The 21,413-nt window shown below is 38.4% G+C and overlaps 1 protein-coding gene across 1 annotated transcript; it reads left to right on the top strand.

The window, feature by feature from the left end:
• Positions 1-10,109: 10,109 nt before the first annotated feature.
• On the top strand, positions 10,110-20,698 carry rgra (retinal G protein coupled receptor a). The gene is made up of 7 exons (XM_054799548.1): positions 10,110-10,448; positions 10,639-10,795; positions 12,451-12,572; positions 12,686-12,839; positions 13,761-13,878; positions 20,240-20,353; positions 20,532-20,698. The coding sequence occupies exons 1-7, from the start codon at positions 10,370-10,372 to the stop codon at positions 20,673-20,675; spliced, it is 888 nt and encodes a 295-aa protein (XP_054655523.1). The 5' UTR covers positions 10,110-10,369; the 3' UTR covers positions 20,676-20,698.
• The last annotated feature ends 715 nt before the right edge of the window (positions 20,699-21,413 follow it).

Genomic DNA, 21,413 nt, shown 5'->3' with positions numbered 1-21,413 from the left:
CATCACAGAAAAAAACACTTCCGAAATAGTCATAATCCTCTGTGATGTTTGGATGTTTTCCCCCTTTCCCTCAAATGTAGTTTGTTCATTTGAGCCGTGCCGTGACTGTTAATCTGCAAGTGGGCGCCACTATGTTCCGCCACAAGGTGGCCCCTGCATATCATAGCCAGTGGCGCCAAGCCGCGAGCCTGTGCAGATGTTCATTTGACTTTTTTTTTTTTATCAATGTACCCTTCATCTGTCATTGACCCATCAACTGTATTAAAAGCAAAACATGCACCATTCCAAAGACAGAAAAACAGAAGCATCTGGATTTCTAACAAACAAAAATTGTTTTTACATATTGTTTAACAGCTGTAGTAATATGAATATGCAGTAATTATATAGGCAATAATGTGACTGGCTTCTTGTGGATGTTTTTGTGACACCGTATGTACTTATGGTATTGTGTTTTAATATGATATAATAATAATACTGTAAAAAATAATAAACGAGAAGCATATACATTACATTGTTTTGTATTGTACTTACTGTACTGTGCTGCACTGTATTTATTGTATTGTTTTGTAATGTGCTGTGTTGTATATTGTATTGTGTTGTACTGTACTGTATTTTATTTATTGTATTGTTTTGTAATGTTACTGGGTTGTACTGTATTGTAATGTGCTGTACTGTATTGTATTGTACTGTACTGACTTGTATTGCACTGTACTGATATACTATATTGTACTGTATTGTATTGTTTTGTAATGTACTGTGTTGTACTGTATTGTATTGTACTGTACCGTATTGTAATGTAATGTACTGTGCTGTACTGTACTGTACTGTACTGTACTGTACTGTATTGTATTGTACTATACTTCACTGTATTGTAACGAGCTGCACTGTATTGTATTTTATTGTGTTGTACTGTACTGTACTGTACTGTATTGTGTTGTACTGTACTGTATTGTATTGTCTTGTGCTGCACTGTATTGTAATGCCCTGCACTGTACAGTATTGTGTTGTACTGTACTGTACTGTGCTGTATTGTATTGTACTGTACTGCACTATGTTGTACTGTGCTGCACTGTATTGTACTGTACTGCACTGTATTGTATTGTATTGTACTTTACTGTATCATATTGTACTGTCCTGTACGTATTGTATTGTACTGTGCTGAACTGTATTGTATTGTACTGTACTGTACATATTACATTGTATTGTACTGCAGTATATTGGAGAGCAGGTCGTACAGAAACCGGAAGGTTGGCGGTTCGATCCTCGCTCCCTCCACCCAGTCACTGTTGTTCTGTCCTTGGGCAAGACACTTCACCCACCTTGCCTCCAGTGCTGCCCACAGTGGTGTATGAATATGAATGAATGTTTGGTGGTGGTCAGAGAGGCCGTAGGCGTAAATTAGCAGCCACATTTCCATGAGTCTACCTCAGGGCAGCTGTGGATACAGATGTAGATTACCACCACCGGTGTGTGACTGAGGAGTGAATGAATGTTGGCTTAAGTTCACTGTGAAGCGCTTTGGGTACCTTTTAAAAAGGCGCTATGTAAAATCACCCCATTATTATTACTGTACTGTATTGTGTTGTACTGTGTTGTATGGTACTGTACTGAATTGTTTCATATATTATATTGTATTATATCATATTACTTAAAATTATTATAATTACTAAATATATAAAATGTAGTTTTGGTATAAATCCAGGTGTTTCTCTTGTTCTGTTTACAGGATATATAACACAAAGATGATAATAAAATAAAATAATGTAAAATGAAATGAAGTATTGTGATATAATATGATATGATAATAGTGTATAAGTTTTACAAAAGCATATAATTTCCTGTGCTGTCATTGACTGCCTTCTGGACCTTATGTATCATATGCTATCCCATGGTAGTCCAATTATTTACACCTATGAGGTACACACATAAGGGACATAAAGGGAGTCTAGAGACCTACCTAAGATTTCGGAGTGCAGTGGCTGTTCATGGTTGTGCTTTTGTGGCCTGGTGCTCTTTTCCAAGCTGGGAACATCCATGTGGGAAATGTACAAACTGTTCTCTCCGAGTCCACCAGTTAGTCCTATGCGGTAGATCTTACTTGAGAGAATAATGCAGCTATAGGAAATGACATTTAATCACGGTGAGTAGAAAGCCACTTTAGATTTCAGCTCAGTAACCTATTTGGACACAATCCCAGCTGCAAAGACCTCCGATTGTAAAGCTTTTGTTTCATTCTTAGAACTTTGTTTTGCTAAGACCGTAAAGTATTGTGAGTCACTACAATGTTAACTGTGCCAACTCTGGAACTTTCCTTAGAGTATGCCAGGTCAAGTATGGGCAAGGCTTGGACAGGATAAGAAAAGAGTGGATTTTATAGGACTGGCTGGGATAGGATATGATCAAATAGGATGGGATGGGCTAGGCGAAGGATAGAACATTATGGGTTAAAGAATTTATAGGCTTTACTGGGCTAGGCAAAGGATGGGATGTGATGAACTAAGGATTTTATAGGTTAGGCTAAAGATAGTAGCCTATAATGATTTTATAGGCTAGGCTGAGATATGGATAGGATAGGACAGGATAAATATATAAATAAATAAATAAATATAAGACATGATAGGCTGTGGATTTTCTAGACTAGGCTAGGATAGAATAGGATAGGCTAAGGATTTTATAGGATAGGATAGGTCAAGGATTTTATAGGATAGGCTAAGGATAGGATAAGATAGGACACGGATAAGACACGATAGGCTAGGGATTTTATAGGATAGGATACGGATAAGACGTGATAGGCTAAGGATTTCATAGGATAGAATATGATATGTTTAGGATTTTATACAGTCATGGAAAAAATGATTAGACCACCCTTGTTTCTTCAGTTTCTTCTTCATTTTAATGCCTGATACCTTTGTTTGGACAAATATAGCAATGACAACAAAAACAGATCATAAGAGTTAATTTTTTTGGCAGTACAATGCTACAGCTATTCATGTAAGAACTTAAGTGATTTTGGTTATTATCAAGAAAACCATGGAAGTTGCTAGATATCAGCTCTTAAATTAAACTCTTATGAGCTATATTTGTTATCATCATCATATTTGTCCAAACAAATGTACAGTACCTTTAGTTGTACCAGGCATGAAGATGGATCAATACATTGAAGAAACAAGAGTGGTCTAATCATTTTTTCCATGACAGTAGGATAGGATAGGAAAGGCTAAGCATAGGCTAGGATATACAGTAGATGAGACATGATAGGCAAAGGATTTTATAGGATCGAGTAGGATAGGATTTTATAGGCTAAGGATTTTATTGGACAGACTATGATATGTTAAAGATTTTATATGATAAGATAGTATATGGATGCGGACGAGACATGATAGGCTAAGGATTTTATAGACTAGGATACGGACAAGAAATGATTGGCCAAGGATTTTATAGGATAGGATAGGGTATGATGTTTGTGCATTTCTGTGTGGAGTTTGCATGTTCTCCTCGTGCATGCGTGGGTTTTCTCCGGGTACTCCGGTTTCCTTCCACATTCCAAAAACATGCATGTTAGGTTAACTGGAGACTCTAAATTGTCCATAGATATGAACGTGAGCGTGAATGGTTGTTTGTCTATATGTGCCCTGCGACCAGGCTGGCGACCACTCGAGGGTGTACCCCGCCTCTTGCCCAAAGTCAGCTGGGATAGGCTCCAGCATACCCCCGCGACCCTAATGAGGATAAGCGGCATAGAAAATAGATAGATGATAGGATACGATATATGATATGATTGCTTAAGGATAGAATAGGCTAGAGATAAAACATGATTGGCTAAGGATTTTATAGGATAGGATAGGGTATAATATTTGATATGATATATGAAATGATAGGTTAAGGATTTTATAGGCCAGGGTAGGGCAGGATATCATAGGCTAAGTGATACCATTCATTTTCTGTGCAAGCTATACATAGAATGCTCTCTGCAGACTGAAATTTGAGTCAAAGTGCAGGCCTCAAGTTGAACAGACATGCCTTGACATACATGGTTAAAGTCTTACACATGTATACAGAATGTTTACTCCTTGTTACAAATAGCCGGCCGTTAGTCAATTTGACATCCACCTGTCCTATGGAAAGTATATACGTGTGGCCTGCAAGTCAGAATCTTTATCATACGTTGCTTGTCCAAACAGTCTGTAACAATGCCGCAACATTCCAGGGATCCGAGCTCTATGGGATACTATGACTAAGGATTTTATAGGATAGAATAGGATAGGATAGGATATGAGGGTACGGATAGGAGGCACTATTGACGCACTATGTTTTTGTACACAAACTCTCTCTTTAGCTCTCCACCACACAGAAGAACATGACACCATCTAAAATTCATCATATAGATCCATAATCTACATCGCCATTGACGTTTTATTGCACCTTTTTGTATCGAAGTCCTTGTGAGTGAGCAGCCTTAAAGTATGTGTGGTTTTACGACTCTGAACGAGGCTCTTAACCTGTTGGGCAATCATGTCCCCGCTTGTCGAAAAACTGACACATTCCATATATTGTGCAAATGCTTAATCCCATTTGCTGGATCTAAATAAAGCGGCCCCCCATGACGTTATTTAGATGCAATGTCCTTCTTTCAGTTGAAAAATGTGATTAACGTGTTCTCACAGGAATTGAGTGGGAAATCACACAAAAAATGGAAGTCTGTGTTCCAGTCACTTGCTGACACACGTAAAATGCTATTGTTTGCCACGGGCTTAGGCAAGAGTGATTCCACAAAATATATCACAAAAAAAATGTTTTAGTGTGATATCCAACAAAATATTCCTGTGAAGAACTAAATATGCTGCAACTGCAACATGCGTGTTTTCATTAGTCACAGTAAAGAAGTCCTGAAGTCATTGAAATGATTCAGTTAAAAAAAGTGTACTTTTGTATAAATTACGGTTGTCAAAAATAGCACGTTAACGACGGTAACTAATTTATTTAATTACAATTTTACGTACAATTTTTAGCGTCATTAATGCATGCGCATCATGTCAAGCCACACCTCTGTTACGATGGCAGACGGAGCCACAATAGAGTCACACAGAGTCTACTCCTACATACATATATACATGTATCTCCAACTCACAAACACGTTTCTAGTCAGTTCATCCTGGTAAGGACACTTAGACAGCGAGGTGCATTCATTGACACTCCGAAAATCACTACAATGTCTTTATTATGCGTGTAAGCATAAACAGAAAGACAAAGAAAAACAGAAAGTAGATATTCTTATCTCTCACCAACGTAACTCTTACTGCGGAAGTACAATTTGTTGCATTGAAGTGTGCTCGGAAATCACACTCAAAATATGCAAATTCAGCTTAAGTTACGTAGCATCTTTGAATGCAACTACTTATTGCTCATAACACGGTTAAAGCGTGATTGAAATGTTCTGATGCTATGAGCAAATAGACTTTCGGGCATGTGTGACATCTTTTGTCTTGATTAAAATGTTCATTTGGAACTGTTAATACATACAAATCAGGGGTGGCCACTGATTTCCGTGAAATATGCCTGTCAACGCTGATCACAAAAGCCGATCACCTGTGGCTAGCATTATTGCAGTCCGCAGCCATCCTTTCGTGCAATGTAGTGTCTTGCTGTCTTGTCAATCCATCCATCCATCCATTTTCTAAGCCGCTTCTCCTCATTAAGGTCGCTTTCTCACGTTCCTGGAAGTTCCACCAATGTACTCTCACGTCCAAAGTCTCCTTAAAGAAGGCGTCTCATCCTCTGGAAGTTTGACCAGTGACATGTTCTCTTCAAAAAGTCTGTTTTTGTATCATATAGCCAGTAGCAGGGGTGGAGCCAGGAATTCTGGGTCCCATGAAAAAAATCAAGTTGTCCCCCTGTATTAATTAATTAATTACTAATTTTATTTGTAATTAACTATTTTTTGGGTCCCCTAGCAGTCAAAGGACCTTGGAATTGTCCTGACTTTTCCCGTTTGTACGGCACCCCTGGCCAATAGAACTCATTATAAATATGTTGAAAAATTCATAATTAATCCATGTGATCAGTATTGGTATCGGCTGATTTCAGTCCTGGATGATCGTTATCAGAAATAATAATAAAATAAAACCTTGATCTGAGCATCCCTAATGCAAATACAGACCTGATCAAAATCTTATGACTGATCAAAATCTTATGAAAAATTGCTAGAATTTGCATTTTACATATTTGGATGTTAATGAGGTTTTAAGTAGAGCTACAATATGCAAAAGCAAGAAGGGGGAGTGAGACAAAAACATTTGAGACTTGTAACTTAAACAAACAAACGAAAAAATTGAAATAGGTAGTTTATTGCCTGATCAAAAGTTTATATAAAATAAAAAAATATAAAAGCCAAAATCTGGTCAAAATGTCCATTTTCTGTCAGGCATTCACACTGTCATGCCCTCCTGATGGCTAAAGCTAAGAAGCTTTCTCTTTTTGAACGTGGTCGGATTGTGGAGCTGCATAAGCAAGGCCTCTCGCAGCGTGCCATTGCTGCTGAGGTTGGGTGCAGTAAATCAGTCATTCTACATTTTTTGAAAGATCCTGAGCATTATGGAACAAAAAAGTCAAGTGGTAAAAGAATGACACCTGTGCTGAGACAGAGGATCCGATTGGCTGTCCATCAAGACACAGGGCGGTCTTCCACCCACATTAAGGCCCTTACTGGTGCCGACAGCACCAGTAAGGCATCAGACGGCATCTGCGGGAAAAGGGTTTAAAAAACAAAAAAGAAATTCAAAGACCTCGTCTCCTTCAACGCCACAAAACGCCCTGTTTAGACTTTGCCAGGGAGCATCAAACATGGGACACTGAAAGGTGGAAAAAAGTTTTATTCTCTGATAAGAAAAAATGTAACCTTGACGGTCCAGATGGCTTCCAACGTTACTGGCATGACAAGGAGATCCCACCTCAGATGTTTTCTAACTGGCACAGTGAAGGGAGGTCTATCATGATCTGGGGTGCTTTTTCATTCAGTGAAACAAGCTTCAGGTGGTGCGGGGTCGTCAAACGGCGGCCGCTTACGTGCAGATGTTGCAGTGGGAATCCCTCATGACTGAGGGCCCTTGTCTGTGTGGTAACAGCTGGGTTTTTCAACAGGACAACGCTGCAGTTCACAATGCTCGCTTGACCAAAGACTTCTTCAGGGAGAATAACATCATTCTTTTGGACCATCCTGCATGTTCCCCTCATTTAAATCCCATAAAGAACATTTGGGGATGGATGGCAAGGGAAGTTTATAAAAATGGCCATCAGTTCCAGACAGTTGATGCCCTTGGTGAAGCCATCTTCAGCGCTTGGAGCAATGTTCCCACTAGCCTCCTGGAAACACTCGCATCAAGCATGCCCAAACCCATTTTTGAAGTGATTAGCAAGAACGGTGGAACTACTCATTACTGAGTCCTACTGAGAACATTTTTTGTTCTGGTTTGGAGAGTTTTTTGTTCTTTTTTGAGCGATGGTCTTCAACTTTTGATCAGCTGATAAACAGCCTATTTCAGTTTAATTGTTGTTTTCAATAAATGACTTTTTCAAAGTGTTTTTTGTCTCACTCCCCCTTCTTGTTTTTGCATATTGTAGCTCTACTTAAAACCTCATGAAGATCCAAATGTGCAAAATGCAAATTTTAGCAATTTTTCAACTGGTTTTAAGATTTTCATCAGGAGTGTATATATAATTCTGTCCTGTCATTTATCTTTCTGTTCATAAAATACAGCAAAAATTGGTATATTTCAGACACAGGGACAAATGGCAATTAATTATGATAAATGAATTTGAAAACTGTGATGAATTTCATTGAAATTTGTAATCATTTTACAGCCCTAGTGTAAATGCCACATTTCCCAAGATTCCTGTTGTGATAATCCTGAGACTGGCCCAACAATGTCAAGCTTGTTATAAGGCGTTAAAAGCTGAAAATGATTACGTTTTTGTTGCGACATGAAACATGGGATGATGACACGACTCTATGCCGTTTTTTTTCCCCACTTTGCTTAAGCGTCTTAACGTTCAAGAGGGCGCAGAGACTTGAACTTGGAGAGCGTTTGCCCTTTGAATCACCTCATCCATTCAACTCTATTTGAATATCTTGATTGTTTCACATTCCCAGTCTATTACAGTGCAACATTTTTCAGACAGCCCGGGCGTGTTGTGGAATGTTAAATAACTGTGCCAAGGCGTAGCTTGACGGTGAGCGACAAGGGGAGTGGTCCTTCTCTACATTCTACATTCATTTATGCAAGGCTCCGACCACATAGCAATGACATGGATCATCAGATACCTTCCAAACAGATCTTTCATAAGCATAAGGTTCAGAACACATAACAATGATGTGTAACAGCAGTTCTCCTGACTATACATGTGTTTCTAGTTTTTACACTTATAATAATAATAATAATAATAGTACAATACACTTATTGTACTATTATTATAATTATAATATACTAATATTAGGGGTGTCACGAGACACCCAACTCACAAGACAAGATGATGCGTTCCTGTTGATGCTCATTATTAATATTTCCATATGGGGGTTGTGGCAATCATCTTTTTTCCTCCTAATTTCTAGTACATTACCTAGCATTGCTCCTCACGAGTCTCCCTTGCTGCACTGTGCACTGTATGTGTGTATATGCTACCAGCCCTGCCTCCCCCCACACAGAGACAAAGGGACTGTATGACTGACAAGAGGTCTCACTCCGTTGTTCTATGGACCACTGTTGTTCTATGAAGCATCTAGGCGCTGAACCAATGCACAGAGTGAATACTCTTCCTGCCTTCATTTATTTCGTTATTGTCACGAGGCATTTTTCCTGAACAAGAAATCGTGTCACATTTTAATCTTGCGAGACTTTGTGACACCCCTAACTACTATTATTCAATACTGAGTCATATAATTTCACCCTTTCGGGGGTCCTTTAACCCCCAAAACACTTGATTGATTGATGACATAGATACAGCAAAACTCTGTTTGCATCGTGATGCAATAAAAAAAGCTGACAAAGCGTATTTTTTCTCCTTACTTTATGCCTTTTTTTCAACTTTTGTTGTTGTTGTTTTTTAAAAGTTTTTTATTTATATTTGTTTTGGTTTCAGGTGTCATTTCTGGAGTATTTGTGCCATTTCTCGTGTGTGCGTAGGGGGTTGGGTGGCGGGGTTGTTGGTTTTCTGTTTAATATTCTCATATGGTGTGTTCATTTTTTATTTAATTTGGAATATATGACGCTCAAGTTAGCTTCCGATTCGATTTAAGGTGGAATTCACTTATTCAACATCTAGATCACATTAGGCCTGGTCCAGTTAAAAAAACACTGTACCTAGACGTCGCAGATCTGGACACAGTGAGACATTTATCCTATTTGTGAAGATAGGAAAGCTACACCTAGTGTTAACTTTTCCACCTCATAAACAAAAACACGGCGGCAGCTCCATTATGCTAGTAGCTAGCCGGTGTGTTGTGGCCAGGTGTAACTACGCCAGTAATGTAGCTCTTGGCCGTAACTAGGTTAATAACTATAATAATAACAATGTCGCTGTAGCTTGGTTAATATGCAGGTCACGTTGTGTGAATGGAGCGTTGTTTGTCCTTTTTGGAGGTTTTTTCATGAGGCTTTATAGGTGCGTCCCATTACGTGCATTCTTAGCTGCCTCTTTTTAGCTGTTTTTATATCTTTAGAAGGCACAGAAAAGAGAAAGACGTGTGTTTTCATGTCTCACATAAGGATTGTGGGCAAAATTCCCCAAAAACTGCAGTTTTCTTTAAAGTGAATTCCACCTGAAAGCTGGCAAATCAGAGGCTAAGCCGCTTCCAATTGCCCCTGGGCCGCACTTTGGACACCCCTGATGTAGATCACTGGTTGTCTCACCTGGAATGCATCCGTCCTGAATGTGGGAAAATGAGGACTTCTGTGTTTGTCCTGCTAAATGTGCCACTGCTGTGGTTGGCAGACACCTGTTGTTTCCATATGGCCGCGGTAATCTGCAGGGGCTGGTCATTTGTCATCATCCTCCTCCTCCTCTGCATCCTCTGCATCCTCACCGCCACGCACAGACACACAAAAGGCTTGTTGTGTAACTAATTGAGGGCTTTGCAGTAGTGGAGGGCAAATACGCTTTAGCCTAAGAGTTGCGCGGTGTTAAGACATTCCAGCACGGATTGGGGCGACGGAATAGAGAAGAGGGTGTTGGCTTTACATAATAAAGTGCATGCTTTTCACGTGAAATGTCCCTTTAAAAAGCCGGCGTCCTCCAATCAGGCCGAGGCACAATCGTAAACAGGCGGACAGCGAGGAGAGAAGTGTGCGTGAGTGTGTTGTGACAATCGGCTCCAAGGATGGTCTCGTCGTATCCTTTACCGGAGGGCTTCTCCGACTTTGATGTGTTCTCCCTGGGATCGTGTCTACTTGTCGAGGGTGAGTCTTTTGCGCATGGAATTCACCGCAGGCTGCGTCCTTTCTCACTCTCTCCAACTACATATATATGTATTTATATAGGCGTGTTTACTTGTCATTTGACACCATTCATTCCATCATGGTCTATTTTTGCATTGTGCGCAATGGCGAGTCCGTTCATCTCCGCAAATGTCCTCCTTCCTCCTCCCAGGTCTGCTGGGCTTCTTCCTGAACGCGGTCACCATCGCAGCTTTCCTCAAAGTGAGGGAGCTGAGGACCCCCAGCAATTTCCTCGTCTTCAGTTTGGCCATGGCCGACATGGGCATCTCTATGAATGCCACAGTGGCCGCGTTCTCCAGCTTCCTCAGGTGAGTGATGCAGCAAAGCTCTGACCACGCCCACACGCCCAAGCTATCTCATTATTTACATTTGGGAGTCATAAATGAACACACAGGGAGGATTTTGTTGAAGAACGGAAATAGCAAAAACAAATGACTCGAATAATGGCACTGAACACGGCACTTCTAAAGCAAATTGCACTCTGTTTGTTTCCGCGCAACATTTCTTCAAACTTTTTTTGCACGTTTAATCATGACAGACATGCCAACCGAATTTCACGTCGATTCGGGAAAGCTTACTTTCCAGGGGACAACAGCGACACGTGCCTGCCAAATTTGTCAGTGAGGCGTTTGTAAGTACCTCAAAGTGGCAGAATAATAAGCACTGCAATTTGCGATGCAACAAATCCATTTGGTTCCGTTTTTGAGTCCATTAAAGCTACCGAACAACGCGATTTGTTTTTATAAATGCCGAGAAGCAATTTTGCTATGCAATTAAAAAAAAATTAACTCCAAGATTTCCTTTTGATCAAAAAAGAAAATGATTTATATTTTTATTTTTAAAAAATTGTATGTATTTCCGACTTATATTAAAAATATTTGTTTTATCAGAGAAAAAATAAAAGTCAATTTTGTTTGGTTTTGGTACAAAAAGAAACATTTGGAGCTGCATATAGCTTTAAAAAATAGATTTCAAAAATTTAAAATATAAATGTAATAACATTTTAAAAAGTATTTAATATATTTTATTATTAATTATTATTATTAATATGTGGAATATTATTTTATATATTTCGAAAAATATGTATTACATTGAAATTAATATAAATACATTTTGAATCAAAAAATGCAAGAGTTATCCGGTAATAAAAAAACATGTAAATCATTTTTTTTATTTAAAACATGCAAAATGTGCAACTACATACAGCTCCAAAACATATGTTATAAATAGCAAAATGTATTTTTATTAAAAAAAATATTGGAGATTGAATGTATTTCCAATTTATATTAAAATACAAACATTTGTTTCATCAGAGAAAAAAATAAAAGTCAATTTTGTCTGGTTCTGGTATAAAAAGGAACATTTGCAGATGCATATAGCTTTAAAAAAATGTAAAAATGTAAAAGATATTTGTAATAACATTTAAAAAATAAAATATGTGTTCAAAATAATTTTTAAAAAATATTTATTATGTTTAAACAGACATAAATCTGTTTTTCATCCAAAAGTTTTATCCAGTTTATCCATTTAAAAAAAAGGAAATAGTTTTCATTGATTTGTAATTGAAAAATTAAAAAAATGCAAAAAGTGCCAATGCATAGAGCTCCAAAACATATGTTATAAAATAGGAAAACATTATTTATTATTAAAAAAGTTGGTGTGTTTTTGATTCAATAGAAAAAAACTCCAGACATACCTACACACTACTAATGTTTAGCTACGCTGTGTGCTGCATTCCTCCAGAGGAAGAGTGTTAAATCAATAGCAATCAATGCTGCAGAGTGTGTTGGGGGGGCTGTCTCAATAATAGCAATGTAATAAAGTGCAAAGCAGAGGATTTCCATGCTGTAATCGGGGGCTGTCTTCCATTGTCATCACAGCAGGGATTATGAAGGAGAGGCCTGGTGGCGTTTCATTTATCTCTCTCTTCCAATGATTGAATGGTTTCTACCCACCCCTCCAGGTACTGGCCTTATGGCTCTGAGGGATGTCAAACTCACGGCTTCCAGGGTTTTGTGACGGCTCTCGCAAGCATCCACTTCATCGCTGCCATCGCTTGGGATAGATACCACCAGTACTGCACCAGTGAGTCAAACGTCTGTTCCGGGAAATTCTAAGACAAATCATGTTATTATTATTGGATAGAACCTCGGTCCTGTGTCATTATGGATCATAAAATTATATTTTGACCGGCCTAGGGACAAAGCTGCAGTGGAGCAGCGCCATCACTCTGGTCATCTTCATCTGGATCTTCACCGCCTTCTGGTCCGCCATGCCTCTCATCGGCTGGGGGGAGTACGACTACGAGCCCCTCAGGACCTGCTGCACTCTGGACTACAGCAAGGGAGACAGGTACTGTTTAAACCCTAGTTACTTCGAGGGTACAAGACCACACTTCTTCTAAGTGTGCGCACCTTCAGCCTGACTATTCTGTTTAAAGGGTTAATCTCTCCCACTGAGGTTGACACTTCTAAGTCAGTGGCGAGGCAACAGCCTGTGTAGAGGCAACCCTGTTATGTCCAGATCACGCACAATATCCATCCATCCATCCATCCATCCATCCATCCATCCATCCATCCATCCATCCATCCATCCATCCATCCATCCATCCATCCATCCATCCATCCATCTTCTACCGCTTATCCGAGGTCGGGTCTAAGCAGGGACTCCCAGACTTCCCTCTCCTCGGCTACTTTGTCCAGCTCCTTTCAGTGGATCCCAGGCCAGTTGAGAGACACTGTCTCTCCAACGTGTCCCAGGTCTTCCTTGAGGCTTCCTACCGGTCGGACTTGCCCTGACTTCCCCAAGGAGGCGTCTGGGAGGCACCCTTACCTGAGCCACCTCATTTGGCTCCTCTCAATACGGAGAAGCAGCGGTTCTACTCTGAGTTTCTCCCGGATGACAGTTCTTCTCACCTTATTTCTAAGGGAGAGCCCAGCCACCCTATGGAGAAAACTCATTTCGGCTGCTTGCACAACAAGCTTGTCTTTTTCGGTCACTACCCAAAGCCCATGAACGTAGGTGAGAGTAGGAACCTAGATTGACTGGTAAATTGAGAACTTTGCCTTTTGGCTCAGCTCCCTCTTCACCACAACGGACTGATGCAGAGTCTGCATCACTGCAGACGCTGCACCATTCTGCCTGTCCATCTCACATTCACATTCCATCCTTCCCTCACTCGTGAACAAGACCCCGAGGTACTTTGTAAGACCGTTTGTAAGACTCTTATGCATTTATGTTGGGATTCTAAGCTTTCATCCTCTGTCAACATAGGAACTACGTCTCCTACTTGATCCCCATGAGCGTCTTCAACATGGCCATCCAGGTGTTTGTTGTCATGTCCTCCTACCAGTCCATCGCACAGAAGTTCAAGAAGACCGGAAACCCTAAAGTGAGTTTAAAAAAACAAACATAAATCACATGTCAAAACATGAGAATAATCCAACAAATCTGCCTTTACAAAGATGATAATACTGAAAGTCAGAAAAATATGATGAACAAATGTTTATTTTTACATGTTATGAGCATTTGGGGGTTTTATTATTTTGTTTAATGGCTTTGTGGGCTGGATTTAACTCTGTTGCGGACCGTTTACGACCCATGGGAAGCAAGTTACCCCACCGTTGGTGTTATTAGTTTTCATTTATTAGTAATTGATAAATACAATGTATTACATTTGTTTTAAAAAAGTAATTACAAAATACATTTTTATTACATTGATAATAATATTAGTTTATTAAGAATAATGCCATTTTTATCCTGAGAGAGACAGTATGGCATGGCTAATGATGTCAGTGTTATTTGAAAAGGAGGCACTGTTCAAATTCTAATGATGTAATATTGGATTGGCTCTCCAATGTGCACCAATATGCAGGTATACCTAATAAAATGGGAGCATTACCTGTAGCGCAAAAAATGACCAAGTCCCAAACATCTATGTCCTACTACAAACATAGAAATTCTATAGAGTATACTTACTATATTTATAAATATGAGTATTTATGTACGTTGTACATGTATATGAGGGGTGCACACACCTTTTCAGCATGCATACAAGTCCACGTGATCTCTAACTATATAACATATAAGAAATATATCAAATCTAACCGCTAAACTTGGAAACTTCTGTCTTAAATACTAATGATTAGTATTTCACATTCACCGTTTCAAAGATTCCAGGTCATCAAAATAGTTGATATCACTCAACAATTCACAATTCAATTCATTACGGCAATAAAGATTCCTCAGTAGTTGTGTACATAGCCTGAGTAGCGCTAATATGTCAGTCAAAATAGCTACGTAGCGTTCATTAGACACACAGTTCACGTATTACATCCAGTTAGCATTTGATATCAAACATTACAGATATGCAAGAAATAAAGATTATTATGCAAAAGACAATGCAGCCGCAGTCAAGGCAACATATTCAAAAGGCTTCAGCAACGGGCACAATTCATCATGAAATAATAGTTTAACATGCGGACGAGTAGAAAACATTCATCTCTATAGCGGAGTTCAGGACAACAAGCAGCGCCATCGAACAATTCCCTTTTTTTCCACATAACTCGCCGCTACAAGTGAATCATCTTACCGCTGACTTAGTTCATCCGTAATTGGAATAATAAAGATGAAAGTTGCATTTGCGTGTGTAGCTTGAAACGTCTGTTCACCACTTAATCTTTAGCAGCAGCCAATCAGGAGGCGAGCTTAATGTCAGCTTACTGATGTCATATGACATCTACAAAGTGACGTTTATGCGTTAATCGACCCACACATGGGCACCCCTGCTGTAGCCTGTATGTCTCACATTATTACACACATTATTTTGTTTGTTAAATGCTTCATAAACTGGTCCTAGATACGTAGCAAGCAAAAGCTCTCCGCCGACTACTTTCCGCCATTGGTAAGTTCTAAAAAGTAGTTGCGCTGGAACTATGTTCATTTTCATTTGGTATACAGTAAGGTGCAAATTGAAAAGGTCACGTGATGATTGTGACGCACGTGATGCTATTTGGAAATTCATTGGGAATATGTTGTCATTCCTGAGGCACAAATCCATTCGATGCTCACGCTATGATTTTCCCGCTTTGATGTGGCCCGTTGGAAAGAATCGCAGGAATTCTCCCTCATCCGGGCCGAGACGTACATTCCGAGGGGGTGGGATGCTGTGACCTATGTAGGTCATCCGCATATGACCCAGCGCTTCTATTTGCAATGAGGACAGGAGCTGGCGGTCCATGGAAAAGACCCTTCGGGATGTGGCGTGTGGAAGGGGGATGGGGGTCGGTTAAGTCGGGTTGCGTAAGCTCGTTAGTAGCGAGTTGTGTAGTGGGAGCACTTTCATTCTAAACACAAACATTGCCATTGTGTAGCAAGTACAAAGCTTAAGGCCCCGTCCCGCATCACTGGCTCCGTATCGAGGTGGACCTTACGTATTTAAACAATTTCTGATGGCGAGCTCTGGATAGCGATTGGTGGTTCTCGTACGTTCCTCTGGCATTTTCTTTTGCCCTTTTCAGTGTTGCTCGAGCGGAATCTTATTGCGCTTTTAGACTTTTATGGCTGTCAGGAAGGACAGCTCGTCCTCCTCCAGCCATGGAACTCACCATACGCAACATTTTCACAACAGTATCAAAATATATGAATAAAAATGAATGTTTTCACAGCCATGACGTGTTATATACCTGAGAAGTCATGCCCTCGCTCCTGCAGGACACTGCGTCGCTAATGACACATGTGCAAGCACCTTACGCCAACATAATAGTATTCCAAGATAAAAGTCATCCCAATAATAGTATTCCAGTATAATAGTACTTCTAAATAATAGTATTTCAAGATAATAGTACTCCGAATAATAGTATTTTAATATAATAGTCCTGCAAATAATAGTATTCCAAGATAATAGTACTCCTAGTAATAGTATTCCAATATAACAGCACTCCAAATAATAGTATTACAAGATAATAGCGCTGCGAAAAATAGTATTACACAATAATAGCACTCATAATAATAGTTTTCCAATATAATAGTACTGCCAATAATAGCATTCCAAGACAGTACTACTCCAAATAATAGTATTACAAGATAATAGCGCTGCGAAAAATAGTATTACACAATAATAGCACTCATAATAATAGTTTTCCAATATAATAGTACTGCCAATAATAGTATTACAAGATAATAGCGCTGCGAAAAATAGTATTACACAATAATAGCACTCATAATAATAGTTTTCCAATATAATAGTACTGCCAATAATAGCATTCCAAGACAGTACTACTCCAAATAATAGTATTACAAGATAATAGCGCTGCGAAAAATAGTATTACACAATAATAGCACTCATAATAATAGTTTTCCAATATAATAGTACTGCCAATAATAGTATTACAAGATAATAGCACTGTGAAAAATAGTATTACACAATAATAGTACTCATAATAATAGTTTTCCAATATAATAGTACTCCAAATAATAGTATTCCAAGATTAAAGTCATCCGAATAATAGTATTCCGATATAATAGTACTGCCAATAATAGCATTCCAAAACAGTAGTACTCCAAATAATAGTATTTCAAGATAATAGTACTTCAAATAATAGTATTCCACGATAATAGTATTCGGAATAATAGTATTCCAAGATAAGATCATAATCGTCCAAATAATAGTATTTCAAGATCATAGTACACTGAATGATAGCATTCCAAGATAGTAGTACTCCAAATAATAGTATTTCAAGGTAATAGTACTGCGGATAATAGTATTCCAAGATAATAGTACTCCAAAAAATAGTATTCCACGGTAATAGTACTCAGAATAATATTCCATGACAATAGTACTGTGAATAATAGTTTTCCAAGATAATAGTACACTGAATGATAGTATTCCAAGATAGTAGGACTCCGAATAATAGTATTTAAAGGTAATAGTACTGCAAATAATAGTAAAAGTGATCCAAGTAATAGTATTCCAGGATAAATGATCCAATTAATTAAATTCATTAAATCCAATTATTTTGGATCATTTGCTAACTGATAATCGCATTCAGAAAACAGAAAAAGCAATGTTGCCTACAGCCGCACCTGTTAATGTCAATGTTTTTTAACCCGGTGCTCATGAGAGGCCCCGGCGGTCATATGCAGGAACATAAAGACACGTAGTCTATAGGGGCTTAATCCGGCGCTTAGTGTGCTACCCTGTGCTTCACTGTGCTATCTTGGATGACTTGGATTACTCGCTACTTGAATGAATGAATGAATGAATGAATCCTTTCACACTGCCTGGAAAAATCTTTGTCACGTGTCAGTGTTCTGTGTGAACCACACCCACAAATTGTCTATATAAAGTCGAAAGTAGAATAAAAAACATTTTTTTGTTATGTGTAAAAGGTTCAGATGAATAAATACCATATCTATTTTTAGGACTCTGATGCTCCAATTTTGCGGCATCTCTGTCTGCAAGTGTTTATATGCTGCTTATTTATTGTTTATGATGTTGTTTATTACTTCTTAGATAAGCGCACATAATTGTGGCAATATGCTGCCTTGTTGGTTTCTTTATAAAAGGCACAGGCGAATAAAAGGCCGGATGTACTTTTAAGGCCCCGACGCGCCAATTTTGCTGCATCTCTGTGTGAAAGTGGCCAATATTGCTATGTTTACTAAGGGGTCTGTTTGTAGATTCTAAAGCAAGGGTGTCCAAAGTGGGGCCCAGGGGCCATTTGCGGCCTGTGGCTGTTTTTTTTTTTGATTGGCCTGCGGCACGTACTACAAATTTAACTTTACAAATGTAACCTTTTGAAAAAAAACAGCAAAAATGGAAAAATCTGCACTAAATGTACAAGAGTAAAGTCAAAATTGTTATAATCAAGAATAACGTCGTAATATGATGAGGAAAAATAATGTAATTTTAGTAGCATTAAGCTGAAATATTATTTAATATAATGAAATATTATTATTTTTTAAAGCTGTAATATTATGAGAAACAAACAACACAAACAAACAAATAAAGTTGTAATATTTGGAAAATTAGGTAATGCATAAAGTTATAATAAAGTTATGTAATGAGCATAAAGTCCAAACATTATGGGAATAAAGTTTAAAAAAAAAGAAAATTTATAAGAAGAAAGTTGAAATAGTTGAAAAAAAAACACAGAAGAAATTAAAATAAACTAGCTGTCATTTTATGAGAATAATGTCAGAATATTAAGAGAAAAAAGTCGTATTCCAAAGAGAAAAAAGTCACAATTTTGTTTTTGTAGCCTATGAGAAAAATAATAGTAATTTTTAGAAAATTAGGTTGGGGAAAAGTCCTAATATAGAAAGTCAAAATATTATGAAAACAAAGTCATAAGGAAGAAAACGAGAAGAAAATTTACAAAGATTATTTAGGAACAAATTTTAAATATATGGAAGATAAAAAAAAACAAAAAACAAAATAGTTGTAATTTTTAGAAAATTTGTTTCTGGAAAAAGTTATAATATTATGGAAATAAAGTCAAAATATTATGAGAACAAAGTCATAATATTATGGGAAGAAAATGTTCAAAGAATATTAAATATCTGGAAGATAAAAAAAAACAGCAAAAAATGTAAAAATGTGCAGTCATTTTACAAGATTAAAATCTAACAAGAAAAGGTTGTAATTTTAAAAGAATAACATCAAAATATTATGAGGAAAAATAATGTCATTTTAGTAGCATAAAGTTGAAATATTAAAGAAAAATTGTATTTTTGAAAGCTGTAATGTTATGAAAAATATACAACACAAGGAATAAAGTTGTAACATTTGGGAAATTAGGTCATGGAAAAAAACTATAATGTTACCAGAATAAAGTTGAAATATTATGGGAATAAAGTCGTAATTGCAAAAGGAAAATTTGTAAGAAGACATTTGAAATAGTTGGAAAAACCCCAGAAGAAATTATTTTTAAAAAAGCTGTCATTTTATGAGAATAAAGTCAAAACATGAAGAAAAAAAATGAGTAAAAAGTCACAATTTTATGAGCACAAACTTGTAATATGAGGAAAAATGTCATTTGAGTAGCAGAGTTGAAATACAAAAACAATTTGTTGTCGTAGAAACAAACAAAACAAAACAAGTTGTAATTTGCAGAATTTTTTTATTATCATAATGATTATATTTTTCTATAATTATTTCTTTCGTTATTGCTTCATCCTGCGTTTTGCCTGCTTTGCCTTTCTGTTCTCTCGCACCTCTCGATTGGTGTTTTGGATTGTTTAGCTCAGCAGGTTGCATGAGTCGGCGTCAGAGCGTTGCTGTGGGTTCCTTGACGGAGTGTGAGTGTTACTGCTCTTTGTAGCCGGATCCCTGCCCTGCTCTGCTACAGTTATTACAAATATACTCTTACCTGCATGAGGGTCCTGCTCTCTGAATTCTGGGTCGTCGCCACGACACCACAATGCCAAGACGTGATAAGCTGTCTCTTGTGCCCCTGCAGCTGAGAAATTGCATTTGAGCAATGTGGTGTAAACAAAGAATAATCGGAGTGTAAGGGTGACTATAGGGGTGTTATTTCATGTCTACAGGGCTCCAATGATGTAAACATCATATTTAGAAAGTTGGAACCAATTAATGACAGTAAACGAGGGATGACTATACTACCACGCTTCCTAAGGTTTCCTTTTGCGATGCTGGCCACAGGATGAGACCTTTAACTGGTTATTGATGATTTATTACCACAAAGTAGTCAAAGTAGGCTATGTGATTCTGTGTTGTGTCTTCCCCTTAGTTCAACCCCAACACTCCTCTTAAGACCATGCTGCTGTGCTGGGGTCCCTACGGCCTGCTGGCTTTCTACGCCGCCGTGGAGAACGCCAACCTGGTCTCACCCAAGCTCAGGATGGTGAGAGCACCCAGCATGGTCACACACACACACGCACCCCCCTACCTCCCCACACACACCTCATCAATCAGCCACGAATACGTATGGTCTAAATCCGCACCTATTTGACGTTTAGTCATGCTTCTTCAGCGCTTTACAGCTCTAATAGCTATCCTTTCCCTCCGCACGTGTCCCACAGATAGCCCCCATCCTGGCCAAGACCTCCCCCACCTTCAACGTTTTCCTGTACGCTTTGGGAAATGAGAACTACAGAGGAGGCATCTGGCAGTTCCTCACCGGGGAGAAGATTGAAGTGCCTCAAATTGACAACAAATCCAAATAAACTAAGCATTGCAATGTCACACATCCATTTCGCTTCTGGTAGTGCTTTCTCACGCAGGTACATTCTGTGTGTGTGTGTGTATGTGTGTGTATATGTTTGCGTGGTGACGTGTCCTAGTTTCTCCTCCGTTGTCATTTTAATTACCTCAAATATCATAGACACCAAATAGTGTTAGTGTACTTCCCTGTAAAAACATAAATGTATTAAAACAATGGTTGCTATTCAGGAGTATTACAATCACGTTGAAGAGAAAAAACATTAAGATGAATGTATACAAGTTTCTAAAGGTACAACAATAAATTCATAGTATTATAAGAATAAATCACATTTTGAAGTGATAATATTATGTCATAACTAGGGATGCTCTGATCGATCGGCCACCGATTAGTATCGGCCTAAAAAACATGTGACGCATGTGCCAATAAATGGTCTCAAAAACGGATCGGCGTGCGGCATGTGTGCTGTGTCACGTAGGGTTGCCAACACCCGTATGGGGCCAACAGGGGACGCACTTTGTCCCGTATTGCCGTGACAATCAACACTAGTCTGTAAAACCTCAATGTTTGATCACTCCCTTATCAACCCTATTGCTGTTTGACTTTTATTTCATCTTTGTTTAGATGCTTTGCCTAGCTGTCACTGGTGGCAGCTACCTAGCTAGCTAGCTAGCTAGCTGGAGTTATCTGCCTACCTTCTGGTCTTGTGACTTTTTAACCACAGTGACATTTTGTTTTTAAA

This window comes from Dunckerocampus dactyliophorus, chromosome 14 (genome assembly GCF_027744805.1).
Source record: "Dunckerocampus dactyliophorus isolate RoL2022-P2 chromosome 14, RoL_Ddac_1.1, whole genome shotgun sequence".
In the NCBI taxonomy this organism is placed as follows: domain Eukaryota; kingdom Metazoa; phylum Chordata; class Actinopteri; order Syngnathiformes; family Syngnathidae; genus Dunckerocampus; species Dunckerocampus dactyliophorus.
Note: the sequence above shows the minus strand (reverse complement) of the source record. Positions and strands in the feature narration are given on the sequence as shown.

Bases quoted from the DNA above. Each gene is read 5' to 3' on its own strand.
- rgra (XM_054799548.1), top strand. From the start codon at position 10,370: ATGGTCTCGTCGTATCCTTTACCGGAGGGCTTCTCCGACTTTGATGTG. The intron at 10,796-12,450 runs GTGAGTGATGCA...CCACCCCTCCAG, and splicing joins GCGTTCTCCAGCTTCCTCAG to GTACTGGCCTTATGGCTCTG. The intron at 13,879-20,239 runs GTGAGTTTAAAA...TCTTCCCCTTAG, and splicing joins AGAAGACCGGAAACCCTAAA to TTCAACCCCAACACTCCTCT.